The sequence below is a fragment of the Equus caballus genome, chromosome 28 (assembly GCF_041296265.1).
Source record: "Equus caballus isolate H_3958 breed thoroughbred chromosome 28, TB-T2T, whole genome shotgun sequence".
Classification (NCBI taxonomy): domain Eukaryota; kingdom Metazoa; phylum Chordata; class Mammalia; order Perissodactyla; family Equidae; genus Equus; species Equus caballus.
The window spans coordinates 49,555,894-49,576,931 of NC_091711.1; the positions used below are offsets into that span (position 1 = coordinate 49,555,894).

The window sequence follows — 21,038 nt, forward strand, 5'->3', positions numbered from 1 at the left end:
GCTCTGGAGACCAGCACCAGGCGGCTGTGGGATGCGAGGTGATAAGCATGGCTCCCATGATGGAGGCTGAGCGGGAACCTGGTCTCGTCAAGGTGCTTCATACTCTTCGCCCCAGCCCTGCAGCCCCAGCTCCCGAAGACACAGGTGCCTCACAGACACTCACAGGTGACAGGCCACAGGCCACCAGTGGCTCCCAGATGGACGAGTTGCCTCCCAGCCCTCCAGCAAAGGTCCAGTCGCTATGGTGAGCCCTTCTCTGACCTTCCCTCAGCAGGATGTGTTAGTGCTCACTGGCTGAAGGATAGACGGAGGGCGACCTGCATTTCCATCCCTCCACTTTCACCCTGTTCTGCACATCAGGAGGATCAGCGCAAACCCGTGGGGATAGGAAAGGGATGGGGACTCCCAGATGGATAGAGAACCGGGCCTGTGCCAATTCATTCATATTCAGTGCCACCGTTGCAACATCCCAATATAGTCATTATTGCGTTTTCCCTTTCTGTAGCTGCATTATAATGTGAGCTTATGTTCAATTTGCTGGGAGCCAGCAAATCGGCGTCTGCTTTTCCCCGGCACACACTCATTTGCTACTTGCCCTGGGTGTTTCTTAAAGTCTCGCATTTTACACATAGACAAATTAAATCCTGGTTTCAATGTGTCCCTCTCTGGAGCTGACATAATGTGTTTTAATAGCCATCGCACCTCTCGGTGTCTTTGAGCGCGTAACCATCTGCATTTCCAAGCAGCAGATTACTTACAGGGACATATCCTCAAAGCCAATAATGGAGTTATTAAATGGAGTCGAGGCCCATATGGGTCCTCGCCACTCTCTCCAGCCGCCACCAGGTTGAGGGTGGCCCATTAGGAGCCACAGCAATTTGGAGAGAATCTCTGTTCCTACATCCTTTCATTCACTTGGGCATCCAGGAAGCGTGTCCTGAGCATCTTCCGTGTGCAGCTGCTGGAAGACGTGAACTTGGATGTGTGGTCCAGGAGCTTCGGCCAGCGAGGTCCAGCGGGTGCATGGACCACACAGTGAGGAGCGTGGTGCAAGCGCTCACGATGGAAGGGTGGGCCTTTCATGAGTCAGACCAGAAAGACACACCAGGTGCTCGTATGGGCCAGACAGATGAGTAAAGTGTGGGCCACCCTTGGGCATCCGCTTATGGCCACCCAAGGAGAGTGTGTGCACAGGGGCCCAGGAGAAAATTCGCAAGGAGTGGGTGCTGTGGACTGGATCGTGTCCCCCCAGTTCATATGTTGAAACTCCAGCCCCAAGGTGTTTGGAATTGAGGCCTCTGGGAGCTGATTAGGCCGTAAGTGGGGTCCCCAGGGTGGGATGGGTGCCATTATAGGAAGAGACATGAGAGGGACGGGCTCTCTCTCCACCATGTGAGGACGCGGCAAGGAGACAGCCATGCACACCAAGGAAGATGACTCTCCCCAGGACCTGGATCTGCCAACCCCTTGATCTTGGACTTCCAGCCTCCAGAACTGGCAGCCATGTCTGTGTGTAAGCCGCCCGGCCTATGGTCCTTTGCTGTCGCCGTCGCTGACTAGCACAGTGGGCACTCCTATTACCCTACCTGGCCCCAGCAGAGGGTTTTCTTGGCAGCCAATGACCATGACCATGAGAGGCGGCCTGGGACGTGGGCCTCACAGCGGGGAAGGTCGTTCTGATTCAGGCCCCTTGGTGAGCAGCTGGGTCCTCACACAGAGGCCCCTCCCCAGGATGAGTGTGTGACTCGGCCCCCCAGCCTCTGAGACCCTTCCCCTGCCAGCTCCACCTCACTGGCACCTTTCCAAGGTCTTGCTGTCGCTGCTTCCTGTCTCTTTGGTGTGACAGAACCCGCTCGGTGCTGTGGCATGGCACACATGTGGCAACAATGACAGAGAAGGCCTCATCTATCTGGCCGTTTCATCAGGAAAGCTGCCTGGTGGACATGGCACTTTGGCTACCGGCCTAATGAGGTCCCGGGTGGCATCCTCTCTCTGCTGCTTGGTTCTGCAGGGGTGTCTGTGTGGGTTTGGGGCTCAGCCCGGCACATCCACTCTAGGCACTCAGAATATCCTTCCATGTCAGGGATCGAGACACAGCCTGTGACGAGAATGAGGGAACGAGGTGAACGCCTTTCCCTCTATGGGGCTGCGCGTTTCCTGGGCATGGCGTTCTCTGGGGTCCCTGCAGGGTGTCGAAGTCTGAGGGCAGCCTGTGGTGTTCAGCTCCCAGCGGGCTGCGGTGGGGGTGTCTCCAGCCACATTGCACAGATGAAAAACACACCCGAGCTCTTGGCACCTTGTCTCTCTGCCAGGGCCCTCATGGGGCCGGCACTCGACAGTTTATGAAACATTCGACATCCGCTTTCTTGTTCACTTCTCACAATAGCTTGCAGGTTCTCCAGTGCTCAGATGACTGACTTTTGTTATTACTGAGGTGGCACTTGCAACCCTAAGACCCAGCCTCCCTGTTGGAAAGTTCCAGATGCCAGCAGGTGGTGATCAAGCACTTTCACGAACAACGCTCCCCACGTTTTTAAGATCAATCAGCCACTTCTGGTGCTCTGACAGGGGCTTCAGTCTTATTTTGAAGTTGGGGTTCTTGGTTCTCGTCTGCTCAGGGTCGGGTCCCAGGCCTCACAGGCTTTGGGTCAAAGTCCTTTCTGTCCCCTTGCTGTGGGGCCTCTGAGAGCTGCAGGCTGGGGCTTCAGCTGGTGGCCTCGGGGTCCTGCCATGGCTCAGGCTCTGGGGCTCCGGGCCTGTTTCTTTTTCTCAGGGATTGCGAGTAGTACCTGCCTGCCAGGCCACGGTGTGGCCTGGACCCGCCCCTGGCACGCAGGGAGCGCTGAGGGCACCTCGGCTGGCATTGCCACTGCTGCTATGCGTGTTCCAAAAGCCGTCCTCCCCCAGGCCCTTTCCAGGAAGTGAGGTGGGTCCCGAGCAGCATGGAGGACCCTGCAGGTGTCCTGTCACTCAGAGGGGCAGCCCTGTAGCAGCAGGAAGCTGGTCTCCCTTGCAGGGCCAGCATCTCATCTGGGGAGGGGCGGCCGGGACCCTAGACAGGATCCCAGGGCCAACTCACCACTTCGGAGGCCCGCGGTGCCCCCATTCCCGGTCCCTTCACAGCCCCGTCCTGGACTAACAGGTGAGTCTCTGGTTATCGGGGGGCAGAGCCAGGCCAGGAGGTCGAGGGTCAAGAGCCCTGGGGGAGGGAGGCCGGGGGGCGTCCTAACTGTGTCCTGCTGCACGGGAAGGCTGCTTGCCCTTGGGCCTGTGTCTCCCTCCTGACCCGGGTCCTTTGTCGTTTCTGAGCCTGACCGTGCTGAGGAGGGGCAGAAAAGGATGCCCTCCCAGCTGTTCTCTTTACAGAGGCAGCATGTACAGCTAGGGGCCTTAGACTGGGTCCCTGACGGCAGCCCTGGACGAGGACGAGTGTGCTCCTGGGGCGTTGGGAGGAGACCCGAGGGATGTGCTGTGAGGGTGTGAGGTGGGAGGGTGGTCACTAAGTCACTGTGGCCCCTGGGCTCCACCTCGTGGGAACAGAAGACTGAGACAAGCAGAGGCTGTTACTCAGCGCTCGATGGCGGCAGGGGAGGGGCAAGCTGATGGGAGAGAGAAGGCACAAGGCAGGGTCCAGGGGGCCCATCGGAGGCTGGGCCTGGGGAACCTGGGGGCATGGGGAAGAGCTGGGGGCCTGTTTGGCTCTCTGGTTGGTCCTGAGTTGGAAGTGGGGACAGAAACGAGGGCTGCTGGTGGCCTCTGACCGAGTCCTGAGCTTTGGGGCCCTTAGTGCCGGCGTGGTAATTTGGCTTCCGGGGAGATGCCGCAGAGTTGGCCAGAGTTCCCTTGTCTGCTGTGGTCCTGCCTCGTCCACTGTCCGTCTGTACGGTCAGCCCCTGAGCCCCCTGGGGACTTGGGGAAGATCCGGGCCATGGGCCACGGTGGGGGAAGACATCTGCAGGCCAAGCTCTCAGGAGTAGGGTGAGGGCAGCCCGGAGCATGGGGACCCTGACTCCTGGGACCCAGCTGCCTCCTCCAGTGGCTGGAGAGGGGCAGGCCCGCGGAGTCACATCGGAGGGAAGGTGTCCACGAGGGAAAGTCCCCGGGGTTGGTTCACACCCACAGTAACCGTCCTCGGGTGCCCCCATGCCCTTCACATCCTCAGTAAATCCTCTTGGTGGCCATGTGAAGAAAACAAACCAGGAAGGCTGAGGCTCAGAGAGCTTGTTTCCACACCGTGGAGGGGTCAGTGGCAGAGGATCAAACTCAAGAGGCACACCTGCTGGCCTCTCGGCACCATGCTGCCTCCTGGTGGCCGGGACGGGATGGATGGCCGGCCCAGGATGGAACCTGGGGTGCGTGGGGGGAGGAGCAGGAACAAGACCCTGCAGGGCTGGAGCTTCCCTGGGGGACCCTGGCCACAGTCAGGGGCAGGTGGAAAGTGGCCGGGCGGGCTCAGGCTAGGGGCTTAGGGAACAAGCAGGGACCAGCACTCAGGGCCCAGTGCTGGGCGGGGCCTGGGCCCCTCCAGGACGCACAGCAGGGGTGGCTCTCCTCAGGTGCCGGCTGCAGGCCCTGGGGCTGAGCCCCTCCCGGGTCGGACAGAAGAGCAGGAAGACAGATGCTCCAGATCCGGCACTCGGGCTGGATGAGAGAGTGAGCAGCTTCCTGTCACAACAGCAGCTGTGGGGACACTCCTGCTCCAGCTTCACAAGCACATGATGCTCGAGCAAGGTTTAAAGGAACATTCAAAAGGGCAGGCCCCCATCTCTCATCGTTTTCAGCTCTGCTTAGCTCAGCCTGACTTGCTGTGCTGGCTTTGAGGAGAATCTGGCATTTTTCTCCCTCAGATGGAGGCGTTTTGGTGTCTGCGTAGAAGCCTTGTTATTCTCAAGTCTTAGTTTCTGAAAGTCTGTCTACCACCTTAGACCTCTGTCTTGCCGCCCACCCTGCCCTGTGCTCAGCTCTCGGGAACCCCATGTTGGCTTCAGTCACAGCGCTCGCCTGCCTGGCGGAGGTGGGATTCCCCAGGAGCAGCTTCATCTCCTCCAGGTGGTGGGCTCGGGGGAGCAGGTCTGGGTCTTCTTCCCTCACGAATGCTCCTTCCCTGGCCCAGAACAGGCACAGTAGGGGATGAATGGATGGACAGATGGATGGATAGAAGCAAGAATGGATACATAGAAGGATGAATGGGTGGATGGGTAGATGGGTGGATAGGTAGATGAGTGGATAGAAGAAAGGATGGGTAGACAGATGTGTGGGTGGTTGGATGATGGATGGATGAATGAGTAGATAACTGATGGATGGATAATGGATGTACAGATGGATGGATGGGTGGATGAATAGACAGGTATGTAGATGGATGATGGACAGATGGATAGATGTAAAGGTGGGTGGATAGAAGGATGGAAGGTTAGATGGATGGATGGGTGGATGGATGAATAAATGAATGATGGATGTATAGATGTATGGATGAATGGATGTTGGGTGATGGATGGAGGAATAGGTGGATGGATGGATGGATGGATGGTTGATGGATGGAGGATGGATGAGTGGATGATGGATGAGTGGGTGGATGTTAGAATAGATGGATGACGGTGTACAGATGGACAGTGGGTGAGGGAGGAGATGAAGGGGCTCTGAGGACATTATAGCCTTTTCAGGTAGGTAGCGAGGGCTGCCCAGGCAGACCCAGCCCTAGCCCAGCCTCTCCTTGAGTGGCTGTAGGCAGGTCGCTGAGTTCCCTGAGCCGTTTCCTCAGCAATAAGTGGGGAACCTCTGCTTCAGGAGGTGGCTGTGGGGACCGACTGTAACGAGTGGCCCATGGCAGCGGCTCAGCCCGAGATCTTGGTTTCAGTGCATGCTCCCAGGGTCTGGCCCTGCTGCACACGTGGTCCTGCAGCTTGCTTTTCTGCTCCCCTCCGTGGTTTGGAGACTCGTGCTTGCTGACACAGTGGGTCTAGTTCATTCCTTTTACTCTGCCACGTGATATCCCATCCTGCAGATCGGCCACAGTGCATCCCTTTCCCTGGAGGGTTTTGCTACAAGGAAGCTGCTCTGAGTCTCTGTGTGCAGGGCCTTGATCCACACCTGCAAGCCCCGCTTGGGGGAATATTCTGAACAATGTAATTTCCAGATTTGAGGTTGGGACATCTCTAATTTGATTACCTTTCCTCCAGGATACTTGAACAGGAAATGGTTGTTTTTAAACAAAGGGAAAATCTCGGTGTTTGTTTCCTGGAGAGGCAGGTGGGGCCCTAACTTGGGGCAGCAAGCAGGCCATGTTCCACTGCGTCCCACCACGTCCCGCCGCTCTGCAGGCCCCTGAGGCCCACCGGAGGCACTGCGTGTGCACATCGCTTTCAGAGGACCCGGGACACCCGGTGCCCTCCATGGCCAAGTGGTTCCCTCCCAGGCTCATCAGGAGATGCTTTCCAAAGACAATCCCCACTTTGAACGGATGGGATATATTAAGTTCAGATAAAGGGAGTTAATGTGTGCAGAAAAGATAAGTGTTTAAAGGGACAGCAAGGGAATGGTGATCAGCGTCGGGAGAGAAGTGCTGGGCCGATGCTGCAACGTTGGCCAGTGGGCTGGCAGAGCTGGGCAGGCAGCTGGCTGGCGAGGGGCGAGCTGCTGGCCCTGGGAGGGTGGCTGTGGGGAGGAGGGGACATGTCTGCCCCTCCGTGAAGCCCCCGGCCCCTCCTCCTTCCTCCACTCGCCCCGTCTTCTCCTGAGTGCCACGCATCCTCCGAGCTCCTCCTCAGGCTGCAAAGTGCTAAGACGCAGCCCTGCTTTCTCGGGGCCCCAGGCCCAGTAACGGGGTGCCACAGGGCAGAGTGGCCTGCAGAGAGGGTCCCACAGGATGAGGGTTAGTGCCGGGGTTCCTGGCTGAGCCTGGCAGGATGGTGGGCTTGGGAAACCGGCAGAGGTTTGGCGTGGCTTGAGTGGCTCGTGTGTCCCAGAGCAGGGACGATGCCGGTGAGGGGGCAAGGGTGCATTGTGGACAGCCGAGAGCGCCGGGTGGAGGAGGTCCAGTGTCAGCCGGGTATGAGGAGGAGGTAGGTTTCGCTGAGGTTGTAGCCTCTGTTTTCTGGGGGTGTTGGAGGGGCCCACAGAGAAATGAGAGTTAAAAGCAAAAACTCCAGGCCAGCAGGAGGAATGTCTTCATTTGTGGCTGAGCCCCCAGGGCCTTCCAGGCCTCTGGTCTCAGTTATCCGGAAGCACAGCTGATTGGCAGGGGAAATGGATAGGACCCCCCCCCCCCGCCCCAGCCCTCAGCCGCAGTCTCCCCGTTCTCCCTCTGTCAACCGGTGGCCTTTCCCCTCCACCTCTCCTCCTCTGTCTCCTCCCAGACATCTGCTCTTCTCACTTCCTTTCTTCTACTTTAGGGATAGGATCTGGAACTCATTCACCCTGGGGTATAAAGGACTGATAACAGTTCAGAGCGAGCCCTGCCAGGAGATTTGCCTTTTACACAGAATCGAAACTTGAGCTCAGATGAAGGTTCTCTTCTGAGGGTCATTCCAGACAAGGGCTCTCTTGTGATCCCCACAACCATGTGCCCCAGAGATCTCCCTGGGGGGGGTGACATGCTGCCTTTTCCATGTGTGCAGAAGGGATTGGAAGGAAGAAAATGTGGGTTGGGGTCAGCTATGTGCACTACTCTCCGCCTGATTGGCTCTAGTCCTTGCCCTGAGTCTAAGTGAGGAATCAAGGTGCAGAGGGATGAACAACTGGCCAGCGGTCACACACACGGCCAGGGTGGAGTTGGGCCTGTGTCCGTGGCCATGACCCTCCCACTCCAAAGGTCTTACTCTTTCTTTTACCCCGTGGTGCCACTGGCCACCGGCCCAGACTCCTTCCCCTGGCCCCATCGCCATCCCCCATCTCCTCCAACTGTGCAGCAGTGGTGGGTACTCACCCTTCTGAGGGTGGGAGGGCAGACGAGGGGTCATCCTACAGCTGTTATGGCTGGGACCACTGGTGGCACCATCTCTCCTGAACCCCCATTAGCCTGGGAGGAGAGGCAGGGCCAGTGTGTGGGCATCCAGGGCCTGGGGTCCATCCCCGCGTGGGCCCTAACCGGACATGGGCAGCTGCACAGACAGCTGCACCCTCAGAGGCTCAGTTTTCTCATCTGTGAGTGGGGACGGTTGCTGTGGGATTAAATGTGCTGCTGCGTGAAGCGCTCAGCTCATCCTGGGACACGTTGAGGACTCGGAGTGGCCGCAGTCACTGGGAGATGGTCCTCACACATGGCCTCGCTTGGTGGTTGCACCGACTCTTGCTTCAGAGCAGCATGGGGACCGCGGCCCTAGAAGTTTCTGGTAACTGCAGGGCCTGGCCCAGCCGTGATGTCTGAAGTGACGCCGGGGGATGGTGGGCACTACAGTTGCCGGGGTGGGGACAGGGTGAGGCGAGTGAGGCCCCACAAAATCGAAGGGAGCCTCAAAAAACTCACTCATCAAGATGGATAACATTTTCATGCACTATTTAAAAAATTCCATCTGCAAACTGCGGCCCGTGGGCTGGCACATGTATCTGTAAATAGAGTGTGATTGGGAGTCCTGGCCGCCACCTCTCTGCCCACTGCATCCTCGGTGGGGGACAGGCTGAGGTGACCGAGGTCAGGACTGAGCCAGCTCTGTGCTCAGTGTGTCCACTGGGGGCCACGCCAGGTGCATTTACACCACGGGCAGTGGCACGTACTACGAACCAGGGTTTTCCCCAGAGAGATGGTCGTTCAGCATCTGCCTGCACCCCACGGATCTGGAGCACAAGATGCCCCCGAAACAGGGTCGGCGGAAGCCTCGTTCCTCCCGCTCTTTGGGCAGACAGACAGGCGGGGCAATGCCTGGGGCGTCCTCCCCCAACTGTGAATCGCAGCCTGGCGGAGGCTGGGCCACAAACATGGTTTCTGATTTGAAGAATCTCTTCTTTTTCCTGGTAAGTGGCCTCCCCCTGTCCGTGGGGTTCACCTGAGGCGGAATTCTGCCTCAACATTTGAAGCAAGATTTTCCCCCAGTTCTTCAAAAATCGTTAATATAGAGTCGAGTTCTGCCTTTCGATAGTAAAAACTAAAGAAAAGTAAAGTAAATAATAATAATACTAAATACCATCTCCTTAAAGTTCAATTGAGCTGGAAAGACCTCTTCAGATCGTGGAACAAAATTTAAAATGAAAGAGCTGGACCCCATCCCCTCCCGTCCCCCAGGAAACCCCTCTGCTGTGCAGCCAGCCTGGTGGTCAGGCCTGGTGCCCGTGGCGGTTTGCCACCGTGCCGCTTGCCAAGAGCCCCTTCTGCCTTGGAGGCCGTGCCAGTGTCGTCTCCATTTTAGAGGTGGGGAAACCGAGTCTCGGAGGGATTCAGAAGCTGAGCCCGGCGCACAGAGATGGGGGACGAGATCCCGGCCTGTATGGTCCGGCTGCAGAGCAGCCCTCATGGTCACTAAGCTGCCTACCCCAGACCCGCGGACGGCCGTGGATATTGCCAGGTATTCCCATGGGAGGAGGTCCTGGACGGGAGGGGCCACGGCACTCCCGAGGGCTCTAAGATGAAGACAGTGGGGAGTAGGTTATGTGGTGTCTAGTCTGTTCTCCCCTCGGTGCATGACAGTGTTCATGGGGTCCGAGTGAGGATCCCCTCTAGCCACTCACAGGCCCAGGAGGGGGCAGAATAGAGATGGCTGCAGGCCTGTGTGTGCACGTCTGCCATGCGTGTCTGTGTGTCTCTGTGCGCAGGTACTAATTACGCAGGGGTTCCACACGGGCGCTTATTCCACTGATGTTGACACTCTAGTCTTCCAAACTTGAGGCTTCAGGAAGGCCCACAGTCCCCTGGGAACACACCTCTTTCCTTTGGAACCATCTGCCGAGTGGATTTCCAGAGGTGGCACACAGGCACAGACACACAGACAACCCCCACGCACACAGAAGCATACACACCCATGCATGTACTCTGACACACATACCTAAATAACTCCCACATGCACAGCACACACGTACACACAACACAGACCCACACAACACACATGCGCACACGTGTACAGGAGCTGACACCTTCAGTAGGGCCAGTTATCTGGGAGTGGCTCTTGTTTACATGGCCCTCACTTTTTTCCTAGGATTGGTGGCACATGTGTTACATGCCCTCTCTGTTGCCTGAGTTAGGTGCCCTCCTGTCACACCTGTCACATGTTCCCCTCCGTCACAGGTGTTATGTGTGCCCTCTGTCATACATGTCACACATTCCCATCACATGTGTTAAATGTAGTGTCATAGTGTATTACATGTGCCTTGACATAGCACCCACATGTACCCATCATGTATCTTCCATGTGCCTTTATCATGAGTGTTGCATGCACCTCTTTCCTGTGCATTACATGTCCCTCCATTGCACGTGACACGTGTGTCCCACCACACATGTCATATGTCCAGTTGTGTGTCATGTTTGCCCTGTCATATCTGTTACCCATGCCCAGTCATGTGCCACATGCCTCTATCACTTGTGCTGCCTGTGCCACTGTCATGTGTGTCACATGGGCTCTGCTACAGATGTTCTGTGCGTCCCCTCGCATGTGTTGCACATGCCCTGCATACGTGGTGCATGGGTACCTGCCATGCATGTCACATGTGCCCCTGCACCCACACTGTCCAATGCACAGAAGCCCAATGGGCACACTGCTTGCAGGTGCTGAGCGACTTTGACACATGGGCTCGATGATACATCCCAAGCAGCCTCTGTCCAGCCTGTGATGTCTGCCCTGTGTTGTCCCAGTGTCAAGTTTCCACCCGGCGCTCTGAGGCCAGGGCTCCTCGAGGTGCTCGGGCTCAGCCTGCCCCACCCTGAGCTTGTGCTCCCTTCTCTCCACCCAGCTGATCTCCACTCCACCCCACCTGCCCTCTGCTCATTGTGCATGCAACATGGGTCTCGTCAGATTTGCCTGGGAAGCAGCTCCGGTGGTCCCAGGCACACCGCTGGTTCTCCACGTCGCACCGTCGGGGGGATGCTCCCATGCCTCTGAGCCCCCAGGACCCTGAATTGGGTGCTGTTTAAAGCATGGTCTGCGGGGACGCTGTGTGGGAGTCAAGGGACAGTGAAGGGACCCTGGACACCTGGAGGCTGGAGCACGCCCGCACCTCCTGGAACCTGGGAAGGCCGTGGGATGAGGGTGCATGTGTGTGCACACCTGTGTCATTCCGTGCACAGATGACAGTCTTCAGATGGGCCGGGTGAGTGGGGCAGAAGCCCAGCTCAGGCCTGCACACTTCGGCTCTGTTCAAAGATCCTTGGAAGAATATTACTTGTGCAGAGGATCTATCTTCTACCTTTTCCTGGGATGGAGCGGGTCCTCTGCAGAAAGACTGGAGAAGTTTTGTCCCCTCAGTCATGACCTAGGACCCCGTCACAGGACACCCCAAGGCCAGGGGGACACACAGCTCTGCCCACCCCCAAGGCTTCTCCATCCTATATTTCAAGCCCAGCCTCGGCCCCCATCCCTGGGGGCCCCTTACCCCAAAACTGGACTGTGTCTCCCTGCCACAATCAGGCACCATCCATGGTGCCCAGCTGCTTCCTGCCTCCACAGCTGCGTGGGTAGCCTTTCCTTGTTGACCTGCTGCCATGGACCACCCTGCTGAAGTCTCCCCTCCTCCCTCCCTGGGCCTCTGCTCCACCCTATCTCTTTGCTTATCTCCCCTGGCCACTCCTTGGGGCCGCCCCCAGATCCAGTCTCTTCCCAACCTCTACTCTCCCCTTGGGAGATCTCGGCTGGTGCCTCGGCCTCAAAACCCTTTCCCCCAGGGAGGCCTCCAGAGACCCTGTGTGCCCAGATCTCCACCCTCCACTTGAGACCCATGGTGCCAGCTGCCCATGCCGTCTCCCTTAGATGCTAGAAGACGGCCCCGAACTTAGCTTGTCTGAAACCAAACCGCAGCCCCAGCCCCTGGCCCTGGCAGCTGGCTTCTCTCAGCACCCCCACCCCACTCCCCACATCCAGGTCTTCTGCAGAGAGAACTGGCACTGGCCTTAAGTCATTGCCCACATCTGACCACTTCTAACTGTCCCCTCACTGCATCCCTGGTCCTCTAGGTTATTGGTGGCCAGAGCAGCCTCCCACCCTCCTCCCTACTGACCTGAAGCTCTGTTCTCCTTATGAAAGCCACCGTGGTTGCCCATTTGCATCCAGAGACACAGACCACACCCATGGCTGTTCGTTTGGGCCCGGAGCACCTGCCCTGCATGTGTCACTTCGGGAGCCTTGCTGCGGCCCAGGTGTCAGTGGGAAGGCCCGTGGGGCCAGGGCTGAACCAGATGCTGGAAAGCAGACTCTCCTCCTGCCTGCTCTGCCCTGTCTCTCCCCTTGCTCCTTGGGCGTACTCTCCGTGGACATAGGTGACCAGGTGATCTCAGCCACTCAGTTAGTCTGGGCACCTTTCTGTGTTGTGGCCTCTAGGGTGGCTTGTCAGGTGGTGAAGCCAGAGCCTCCCTAGGACACCGAGCAGGGGGCCAATCAAGGCATTGAAGCATCCTTGGGTCCTTGGTGAGCCTTCCTGCCTGGACACAGGAAGAGGTGGAGCCACGGCCTCCTGCTGGGTCCTTCCCAGGGCACCTCTGGGCCCCTCCAGCTACCCTGGATTGGCCCCACACCCTGAGCCCCAACTTGTCTCCCACATGGCATCCTTGCCCTAGACCTCCATGGGGCTGCCGTCTGCTCACCCGGCATGCTCACCTGCAACCTGCTCCTCTCTGTGAATCCTAGACTCATGTCTTCTGCTCCCTAAGCTGCCTGCGAGGTCCCTACCTCCTGCATCTGCCGTCTTCCTCCCTCCTAGGGCGGCACATGGATTCTCCTCTATCCGAATGACTTCTCCCCATCCACCGAGGCCGGCACTCCACCCCCGGCTACTGTCATAGCTTTTGGATGTTACAGTGTGTGTGTTCATACCTACTGAAAAAAATAGCTGTGGCTGTCTTTATTCTTGTTTATATATGTGTAAATATAGATACAGATACACCCCTTCCTCATTCTCTTCAACTAGTGCAAACTATTACATCGTATGGGCAGAACACACTTTATTTGCATTATGTTTATCATGCTAAGTTTTCTCAAATCACAGACCACTATATGATGCACATGATAAATTTAAACAAGAAGGTTCACAAGGAAAAGCAGGATGCTGCCTCCCTCTCCCCCATCCGCAACCTTTCCCAGGACCAAACTGTTCAGAGTGTGCTTTTCCTGTTCTAGTCCTTCCTGCTACAATGTTTCTTTATCTGTTTTCAGCTGCCTCTGTGACTCAGAGTGCCTATGCCGCTTTCACTCCATCACCTGTGGTCAGTGCCTCCTCGCGGTCTGAGCAGAACGACAGCAGAGGGCTACTCTCTCCTCCAACATTCCATCTTCCTTCATTTCATCTGATTAAAAAAAATCAAGGTTTAAGAATGTGCACTTATGATTCTACTATAAATAATTTTCTGAGCTTTGACTGCATGTTGATTTTAAAACTTGGAAAGACATAAATGGCATTTCCAATGTTACTCCATGAATGTTGTTCCCCACAGATATCAGATTTGTGACTAGAACTATGGAGAAAGAGACAGAACATTTATTGTCAAGGTTTCACCAGTTGAAGGAGAGTCTTCCAAGAAGGAGAGCCTGATGTATTTTTATACACATTCTTTACAGCTTATTTCACTTGTAAAGAGTCACCAATGCTGAATTTTCTCTCTCCTATCTTCCCATGTCCCATTTCTTGACCCCTTCCTCTGCTGGAGAATCCCCTAGGTCAGCTTTTCGTATGGGGTGTTTGGCCAGTAACCTGACCTTCAGAATGAGCTTAAACAGCATACATCATTGACAGTTCAGCTGGGTACAGAATTCTAGATACTGTAGCTTTTCCCACCAGAACTTAAAGACCCTACACCCATGTGCTCTAAAAGCTGTGTTGCTCATGAAAAGTCAGGTGTCAGTTATTTCTGACTTCATGGAACACGATGTACTTGTCGGTGGTGTTCTTTGTGTTCTGCAAGCTGTGAAGAGTTTCTTGCACTACTTGGCTGAGGTCTGTGCTCTGGATCCAGTTAGAGAATGGCAGCCCCACAGTCTGAGGATGTGTGCTCATTTATTTCATGATTTCCTCTTCCTTGGCATCTTTTATTTTCTCCTTTAGAATTTCTAATAAAAGTTTGACACCCCAGGACATACCCTCCATGTTTCAACTTTTCCCTACTCCCATCTCTCCCTTTGCTCTCCATTCTGGGAACTACTTCAATTTTATTTCCCATACCTGGTTTTAGTCACACCCAGTTACTCCTCAGTCCACCCTGAGAGCTCAAAATTGGCTGGTCACATTGATCTCCCAGACTTCTTTCTCATTCTCTTGTTTTCCTTTTTTCGTAGTAGCTCGATTGTCTTTTACTGGTACTGCATTCTCTTAAATTTCTTTGGGAATGATGCTATTTAGAATTATTATTATTTCTACTTTTCCCTGAATCTTTTCTGATTTCTGCCCTCTGAGGGTCAAGTGTAGAGTTTATATATCCTGGGCCTTCCTTCTCTTTCACGCCACTGCCTTTCTGCAAACACCCTGTGGTGGTCCTGCCTGCTGGGTCCTCTCTGTATAGCAGTAAAGGTTGAGGTGGGTTCAGTGGCCGGTCAGTGTGTCACCTCTGCCCTGTGCAGCCCACAGGCTTCTTGCTTGACTGGGAAAGCTGACTGGAGGTTCTCTGGGAAGGGCCAGGGTGTGTGGACAGATGGCCTCCCTGGAAGTGGTGATGGAGCCAGAGGGCAAGCAGGTCCCTCGCTGGGCACTCCACCCCCCCGACCCGGGGATGGTCCTGCATCTTCCTGGCCCTGTCTGCTGCCCATGGCCAAGGACCTCAGCTCTGCTCTGCTCTGCTCTGCTTAGAGCAGGGGGCTCCCCACCTTGTTTGTGCCATCTGCTGACACTCATGGAACCCTTCTCAGAATAAAATCAAGTAGGTAAGATTACTAAGAAAACCAATTATGTCAAAATGCGGTTTTATCAAATGTTGGAAAATCTATTTTGCTACAGTAATATGTTTGCTTCTTTATTAAAACATGACACTAAAACGCCTGGAGGTGGGACCTCACAATTTGAAGGGTGAACATGAATGATATTCTGAGATATTCACCAGAGCTGTGATGTGATGGGAAGACTCCCACGATTGGTGTTAGTGGCAAAACCACAGCTCCACCTAAACTCTGAGTTTGCTGCCTGTGTGCCCAGTGAAGGCCACGTCAGACCCAGTTAGAGACACGGGAGACAAAACGCAGCTTTCCTATATGAGGGCCACACCCCCTGCACTGTGGGGACCCTCCCCGGGCAGATGACACCCCTATCTTTGGACGGCATCCTTCTGGCCAGACAGCAGCTGTTTTGGAGGGGGTCAGAGGACAGTGCTTTGGAAATACAGCTCTTCCACTGAATGCCCACCTGGTGAGCACCTGGCCCCGGACCCCCTGCCTGGGGCACACTGTTAACTGACTCTCGAGGGCACCTGCCATGCTTCCCCTCTTTTCACCTGCTACCCCTTCAAAGCTACAAATGATGCTGCACGTGTTTACTAGTAGCAGGTCTTGGTGCCAGAGGAGGATGCTTGGGTCCTCACAGAGCAGGATGCAGGGCCTCCTGTCCCACCTGTTGAAAATAAACCCAGGACACACTTCTCTTTGCAAGCTTTCTTTAATTCTCTTGACAGAAAGTTAGCCTTTAAAAGTCTCCTTCGTGAATTTAGAATACTTTTCAATTTTCACAATTTCAGATAATATGCACCTGATTGGGGACACCGGGGACATCAGAGGTGGGCTTTGCTTCCTGACTGAGGTCCCCTGGGGTCCTGGGTATGCATGCGTAATGAGCACCCTACTGACCCTTAGGCTTCTGAAGTGGAGAGCTCTGCTCTGGGTGAGGATGGAAGGCCCACGACCTTGGTGGAGGTCAGGCCCTCCCCGCTGGGCTGTGGGGCTCCCCAGTGCTTGCAGCAGGTGGGGCTTTCCTGGAAAATGCCTGGTGTGGGCAGATGCAGGCAGAGGAGCAAGGTGAGGAGCTTCAGGAAATGGGGCTCTGAGAGGGGACTGCACAAGGGGAGAGAACGCCCTCCCTCCCCAGGCAGCTGCTCAGCTGCCTAGCCTGCGTGAGGCTGGGGCTGCTCCTCCAGGGGAAGGTTTGGACCAGCCTTCCCATCTCATGGACCACCTGGTGGGGTGGGGAGCTTGAGGAGGGATGCAGCCAGTGGTGTGGAATTGCGTCCCAGGGGGCCTCGCCTCCAATCAATGGCTGGGCACAGCAGAATCAGGCCAGGCAGACAGCAGCAAACTTGGTGCTAGTCCTGGTCTGCTCTTTATTGCTGGATTTGGTGCTGATGTCCAGGCCTCTGCGAACCTCAGTTTCCCCACATGCACACCTAGGGGCTTGACCTATCTCACCTCTGAGAGCCCACTTAGGTCTGGCCTCTTTCCCTCCTGGCATGTGAATACCTGCAGGAAGGAAGCAGCCTTCAGTGGCCCCTGCGCTGTGGGGTCCTCCCACTCACAAGGACCCTCTGTGGCCGGTACCGTCCTGTCCCCAACCCACCACACACAGGTAGGGGCAGAGGTCAGGGAGAGGCTCCTGCCCTCATCCTCCGTCCAAAGCTCTTTGCTCGGCATTTGGAATAGAACTTGAAATTCCACTTAGGCAAAAATGCTTTGAGGCCTGTGGCACTGGGTCTGGCCTCTTGGCGACTCCGAACAGGACACAGATGCCCCTGCTCCGGGGCACAGGGATGGTGAGGAAAACTGGCCGGATCAAATACCTGCCTTTCCTAGAGGCGCGACGGAGGGCGCGGCAGGAAGGAGCCCGCCGTTTTGTCTGGAGCAGTCTGTGGACATCTTCTGTGCGCCCACGCGCTGGGGGACGGGCCATGCAGCCTAGAGGAGGTCACTCACAAGGGCTGGGAAGGGGCCCGTTTGTGTTTCCAGGTAGAAGTGACATTCTTTAGAACGCACCGCGGGTCAGCCCTGGGCAGTGGCGACGCCTCAGCGGGGTCGCCCCACCCCTCCTGGGACCATAGGGGGCGAGGGGGCTGGGCGCACTGGAGGCCTTCCGAGCCCCGCTCCCCCACCCGCGCGGCCGGCTCTGCAGTGAGGCCCCTGCGCACCTAGGTGGAGCCCGACCGGCGGTTTTCGGCTGGACCGGCCCCGCCTGACCCGCCGGCGCGCCAGGCGGGGGCGCTGCAGGGCGGCGGGGGTCCCCCGGGTCCTCTCCGCGGCCCAGTGCGCATCGGCGGCTCAGCGGGCCGGGCGGAGCGCAGACGGCGGCGGGCGCGGGCCGGAGTCCGAGCGCCGCGCGGGCTTGGCCGCCGCTCCCCCTCCCGCCGCCTCCCCAAAAGGGGCCGAGCCGAGCGAGCGGGCGGGCGCGCGCCGCCGGGCCGGAGCAGCGGCGTCCCGCGGGCGGCGAGGCGCGCAGCGTCGCCGGCCCCACCTGTCGGCGCGGCCACCACCGCCACCACCGCCGCCACCGGCCCCGGAGCGCCAGCGAGCGCGGGCAGCCTGCGGAGGCGCCGGCCCGGGCCTCGTCCGGCCGCAGCGGCGGAGGCGCGGGCTCCGAGGAGCGCGGAGGCCGGCACCGTCCGGGGGGGACCGGCCAGCCAGCCCCGGGCCGCGCAAGTTCGATCGCGGCGGGCTCGGCCGGGCCGCGCGGGCCCCGGCGGCGGCGATGGTGCGGCAGCCCCGCGCCCGGCGCGCAGCCCCGGCCCCGAGCCTGGTCCTCCGCGGCGGCGGCGCGGCCCCCTGAGCCCCGGGCCGGAGCGAGCGCGGGCGGCGGCGGCGAAGGAGGAGGAGGAGGAGAGGAAGGCGACGCGGAGCAGGGGCGGGGAGGCGACAGGCGGCCGAAGGGCCGGGGCCGCGCAGGACCCCCCCGCGCCGCCGGGCCGTTGCGCAATCCGCGGCCAGCCGTCCGGGCCCTGCTGGCGGAGCGGCTCCGGGGGCGGCGGCGGGGCTGATTCATGGGGCCGCGGCGGCCGCCCCCCCGCGCCCGGGCCCCCGGCGCCCCGCAGCCCGCGATGGTGGCCGAGTGGCCGGAGGGGCGGCCGCCGCGGCCCGAGACTTTCTGCTAACCTCCCCGCCCCCGCCCGCCCCCTCCCCGGCGCCCCCCCTACGCCCGCTCCCCTCCCCCTGCCCAAAAAGACACAGCTCGCCTCCCGGAGAGGCGCCTCCAGTCGCGGCGAGCGCGGCGGTGGCGGCGGATGGAGGGCGCGAGCGTGCGGCCGCGGCGGCTGCACCCGGCGGGGCGCTGATGCGGCGCCTGGACCTTCGCTGCGCGACTTTGGGGGCGTCGGCCGAGTGGGCACTCCGCGATGCAGCTCCTGAAGGCGCTCTGGGCACTCGCCGGAGCCGCGCTCTGCTGCTTCCTCGTCCTGGTGATCCACGCGCAGTTCCTCAAAGAAGGTAATTGTCCCCGGCGCGCGGAGCGGTCCCTGGGCGCCGTCCTCGGCGCCCGCCCGGGCTTCCAGCACGTTCGGCCGCCGCCGCCGCCGCCACCGCCGGGCTCGGCCCGGGCTCGCTGAGCGCCACTGCGGGGCCGGACTGGCCGGCGGCGGACCCTTCGCCGCGCCCGGCCCCGGTGCGGAGCCCGCCGCCCCGCGCCTATCGGGGTTCACGGGCGGCCCGCGGGCGCGGGTGCTGCGCGGGGTTCGGGGCGCGGTGGCCTCCATGCCTCTCGCGCCGCCCGGGAGCCCCGGCCCACGCCGAGGAGGCTGCCCCTGCCCGTCCCCTGCCCCGCACGGCTCGTTGGCAGCGGCGCCCGCTCGCTCACCGCGGGCCCTCGGTAGATGGCACCAGCGCTCCACGCTGGCCGGCCTGGCTGGGCCGGGCAGGCTGGAGCGGGCGCGGGGTCGGGGGCGGGCAGGAGCCCAGGGCCAGGCCTCTGTGCCCGTCCCCCGCCCTCCACTGCCGCCTTCTAGGCCGAGTGAGGGACCCGCGGGCTCCAGAAGGGGGGACTTCGCCGCCAGAGTGCCTGGGCCCGCACCAAGTTAGGCGCCCCTGTCGTCTCAGTGTCTGCTAGAGCACAGGGCTGGTGGATCCCGTTCTTGGGACTTAGTTGAGAGGTTCGCGTTGATGGTGTGACCTTTGCAGCCAGAGGGGTCTCTGGGACCGAGGAGACCTTCACCAAGGGCCCAGGACAGGGTGCATGTGCTGGTATCCTCGGTGGGCACCTTGAATACCCCAGACACTCCAGAAAACTTCCTGGCTTTCGGGCCGGCTCTCCTGGAGAGCAGCCCTGGGGCACCCTGGGCTCAGCCTGGCTGGCCTTCACAGAACAGCAGACGGAGGCCAGTGCCCGTGGCCATCAGGTGCCCTTGCCCTCAGGCTCCCTCTGGCCTGCAGGGAACGCTGAGCACAGGAGGGAGCTGGTGTGGCCTGTTAATGCAGGTGGATCCTCATTAGCTCTGAGTTCCTACAAAGGAATGGTCTGCAACATTCAGCTGCTTCCTGCCTAATTAACGAGCTGCTGGCTTGCCGAGGAAGCAGGTAGGCGCGGGAGGCCAGCCCCAGGCCGGGTCAGTGGCTCCGCTGGTTTGATGTTCAGTGTCCTCTCTTGATTTGGGGTCCGGGCGCTGGAGGAGAGGCAGCCGTCCAGGGGTATGCTACGGCTTTGGCTGCTGGCGAGGGCTTGGTGAGTCCTTCCTGAAGTTGGAGGGCAGCCCTCGCCCACCAGCTTGCTGACCTGCTTCAGGACTGGGTGGTTCTGTGCCTAGCAAGTCCCCAGAGGGTTATTCTCAGCTGTCCTCTGCCTGGGGACCCTGGGAACCCCCCAGATGGCCGGGGAGGCCCTGCGTGGCTGGGCCTTGTTTAGGCCGTAAGTTCTTTGCTGTTCCCGGGAATCGTTCCTTTTTGGGAGGATCCGTGTTTGAAAAGGGACTTGTGTTAAAGTTTCGCAGTTTCTCGCTGAGGTCAGGAGTGTGGGCTGTGTGGGGATTTCCCCCTATTTCACAGCTGGGACTCAGTAAGAGAATAAAGCCACTGGCTGCTGTGATACCATGTGGGTAAATGGTCCCCTCCCATTCATCTGGTGGGAACTGACCCGTCCTGGTGTCCTCGGAGGGCACGGCCGTCCTCCTGGCGCCTTGAGTCTTAAGGACAGTGTGTTTTGGGCAAGAGGAAAGAGTTTCTGTCTCTTGGATTTGAAAATGCTAGGTGCAGGGCAGGTCGATGTTTAAGTGAATAATCGTGCTCAGAGTGGAGTATTTTTTGTGGATGGGTTATTGAGAGCCCTTCACTGAAACCTCGGTGTTTACCTTGAAGTGGGCACTCGCGGGGCCACGTTCTGGAAGACGGTGTAGGAACGGGAAGTGGGGTGTGGGGCCGGGGAGCAGGTGCATGCTCTGAAGGCACGGTGTTTTCAGGCGGTGCTGGGGAGTGCAGGTGTTTGCCTGCCAGCCTCCAGGACTCTTGGGAGTCCGTTTGTCCACCCTGAGTCGGTTGCATTGGCCTCACGGGGCCTGAGCACCCTTTGCCCCATCTCTCTGGAAGGTCAGGACTGGGCACCATCCCTGTCCTCTCTGAGCTGCCCCTTTCAGCCCCTTGGGGTCAGGAGCCTCCGGCAGCCACTGGGGAGGCTGGTGGGGCCGACCCTGGTTCCGGGGGAGGCCCAGGGCCCGTTCCGGCCAGCAGGCTGCAAGCTCCAGTCCACTTTCTTCCAACAGCGTGCTGGCCAGCGGGAGGGAGGGAGCGAGGCGGGTGGACAATTGTGACTTGTTGTCTGCGGATGAGTGGGGAAGAGCTGTTTAAATAGCCATTTCCATGAATCTGGTGTTTTCAGGGGTGAAGAATGGGGGACACAGGGAGCTGGTTTTCCACACTTCCCCTTTTGTGTGGAGGTACAGGTCACCCTGTGGCTAATCCGTCCCCCTCTGGCCGGTCTGTCTTCCAGTGTTCGCCGAGATGAATAGGGCTGTGAACCGAGAGAGAGGCGTATTGTGGTCTCTAATTGCAGCCTTGGCTGGTCCGGTCTCTGTAGGAATGGTCCTGCCCACC

At 58.7% G+C, this 21,038-nt stretch overlaps 1 protein-coding gene across 2 annotated transcripts in view; it reads left to right on the forward strand.

The window, feature by feature from the left end:
- TAFA5 (TAFA chemokine like family member 5) overlaps positions 1-21,038 on the forward strand; it is a 249,377-nt gene that overhangs the window by 69,271 nt on the left and 159,068 nt on the right. The window contains exon 1 of one of the 2 annotated variants that reach the window (XM_023631543.2): positions 18,044-18,449. The exons of the other annotated variant lie outside the window; for it this stretch is intronic. Coding sequence (XP_023487311.1) covers positions 18,359-18,449 — 91 coding nt within the window. The 5' untranslated portion in view covers positions 18,044-18,358. Of the gene's footprint in view, positions 1-18,043; positions 18,450-21,038 lie in introns of those variants that run through there. 2 annotated transcript variants of the gene reach the window in all.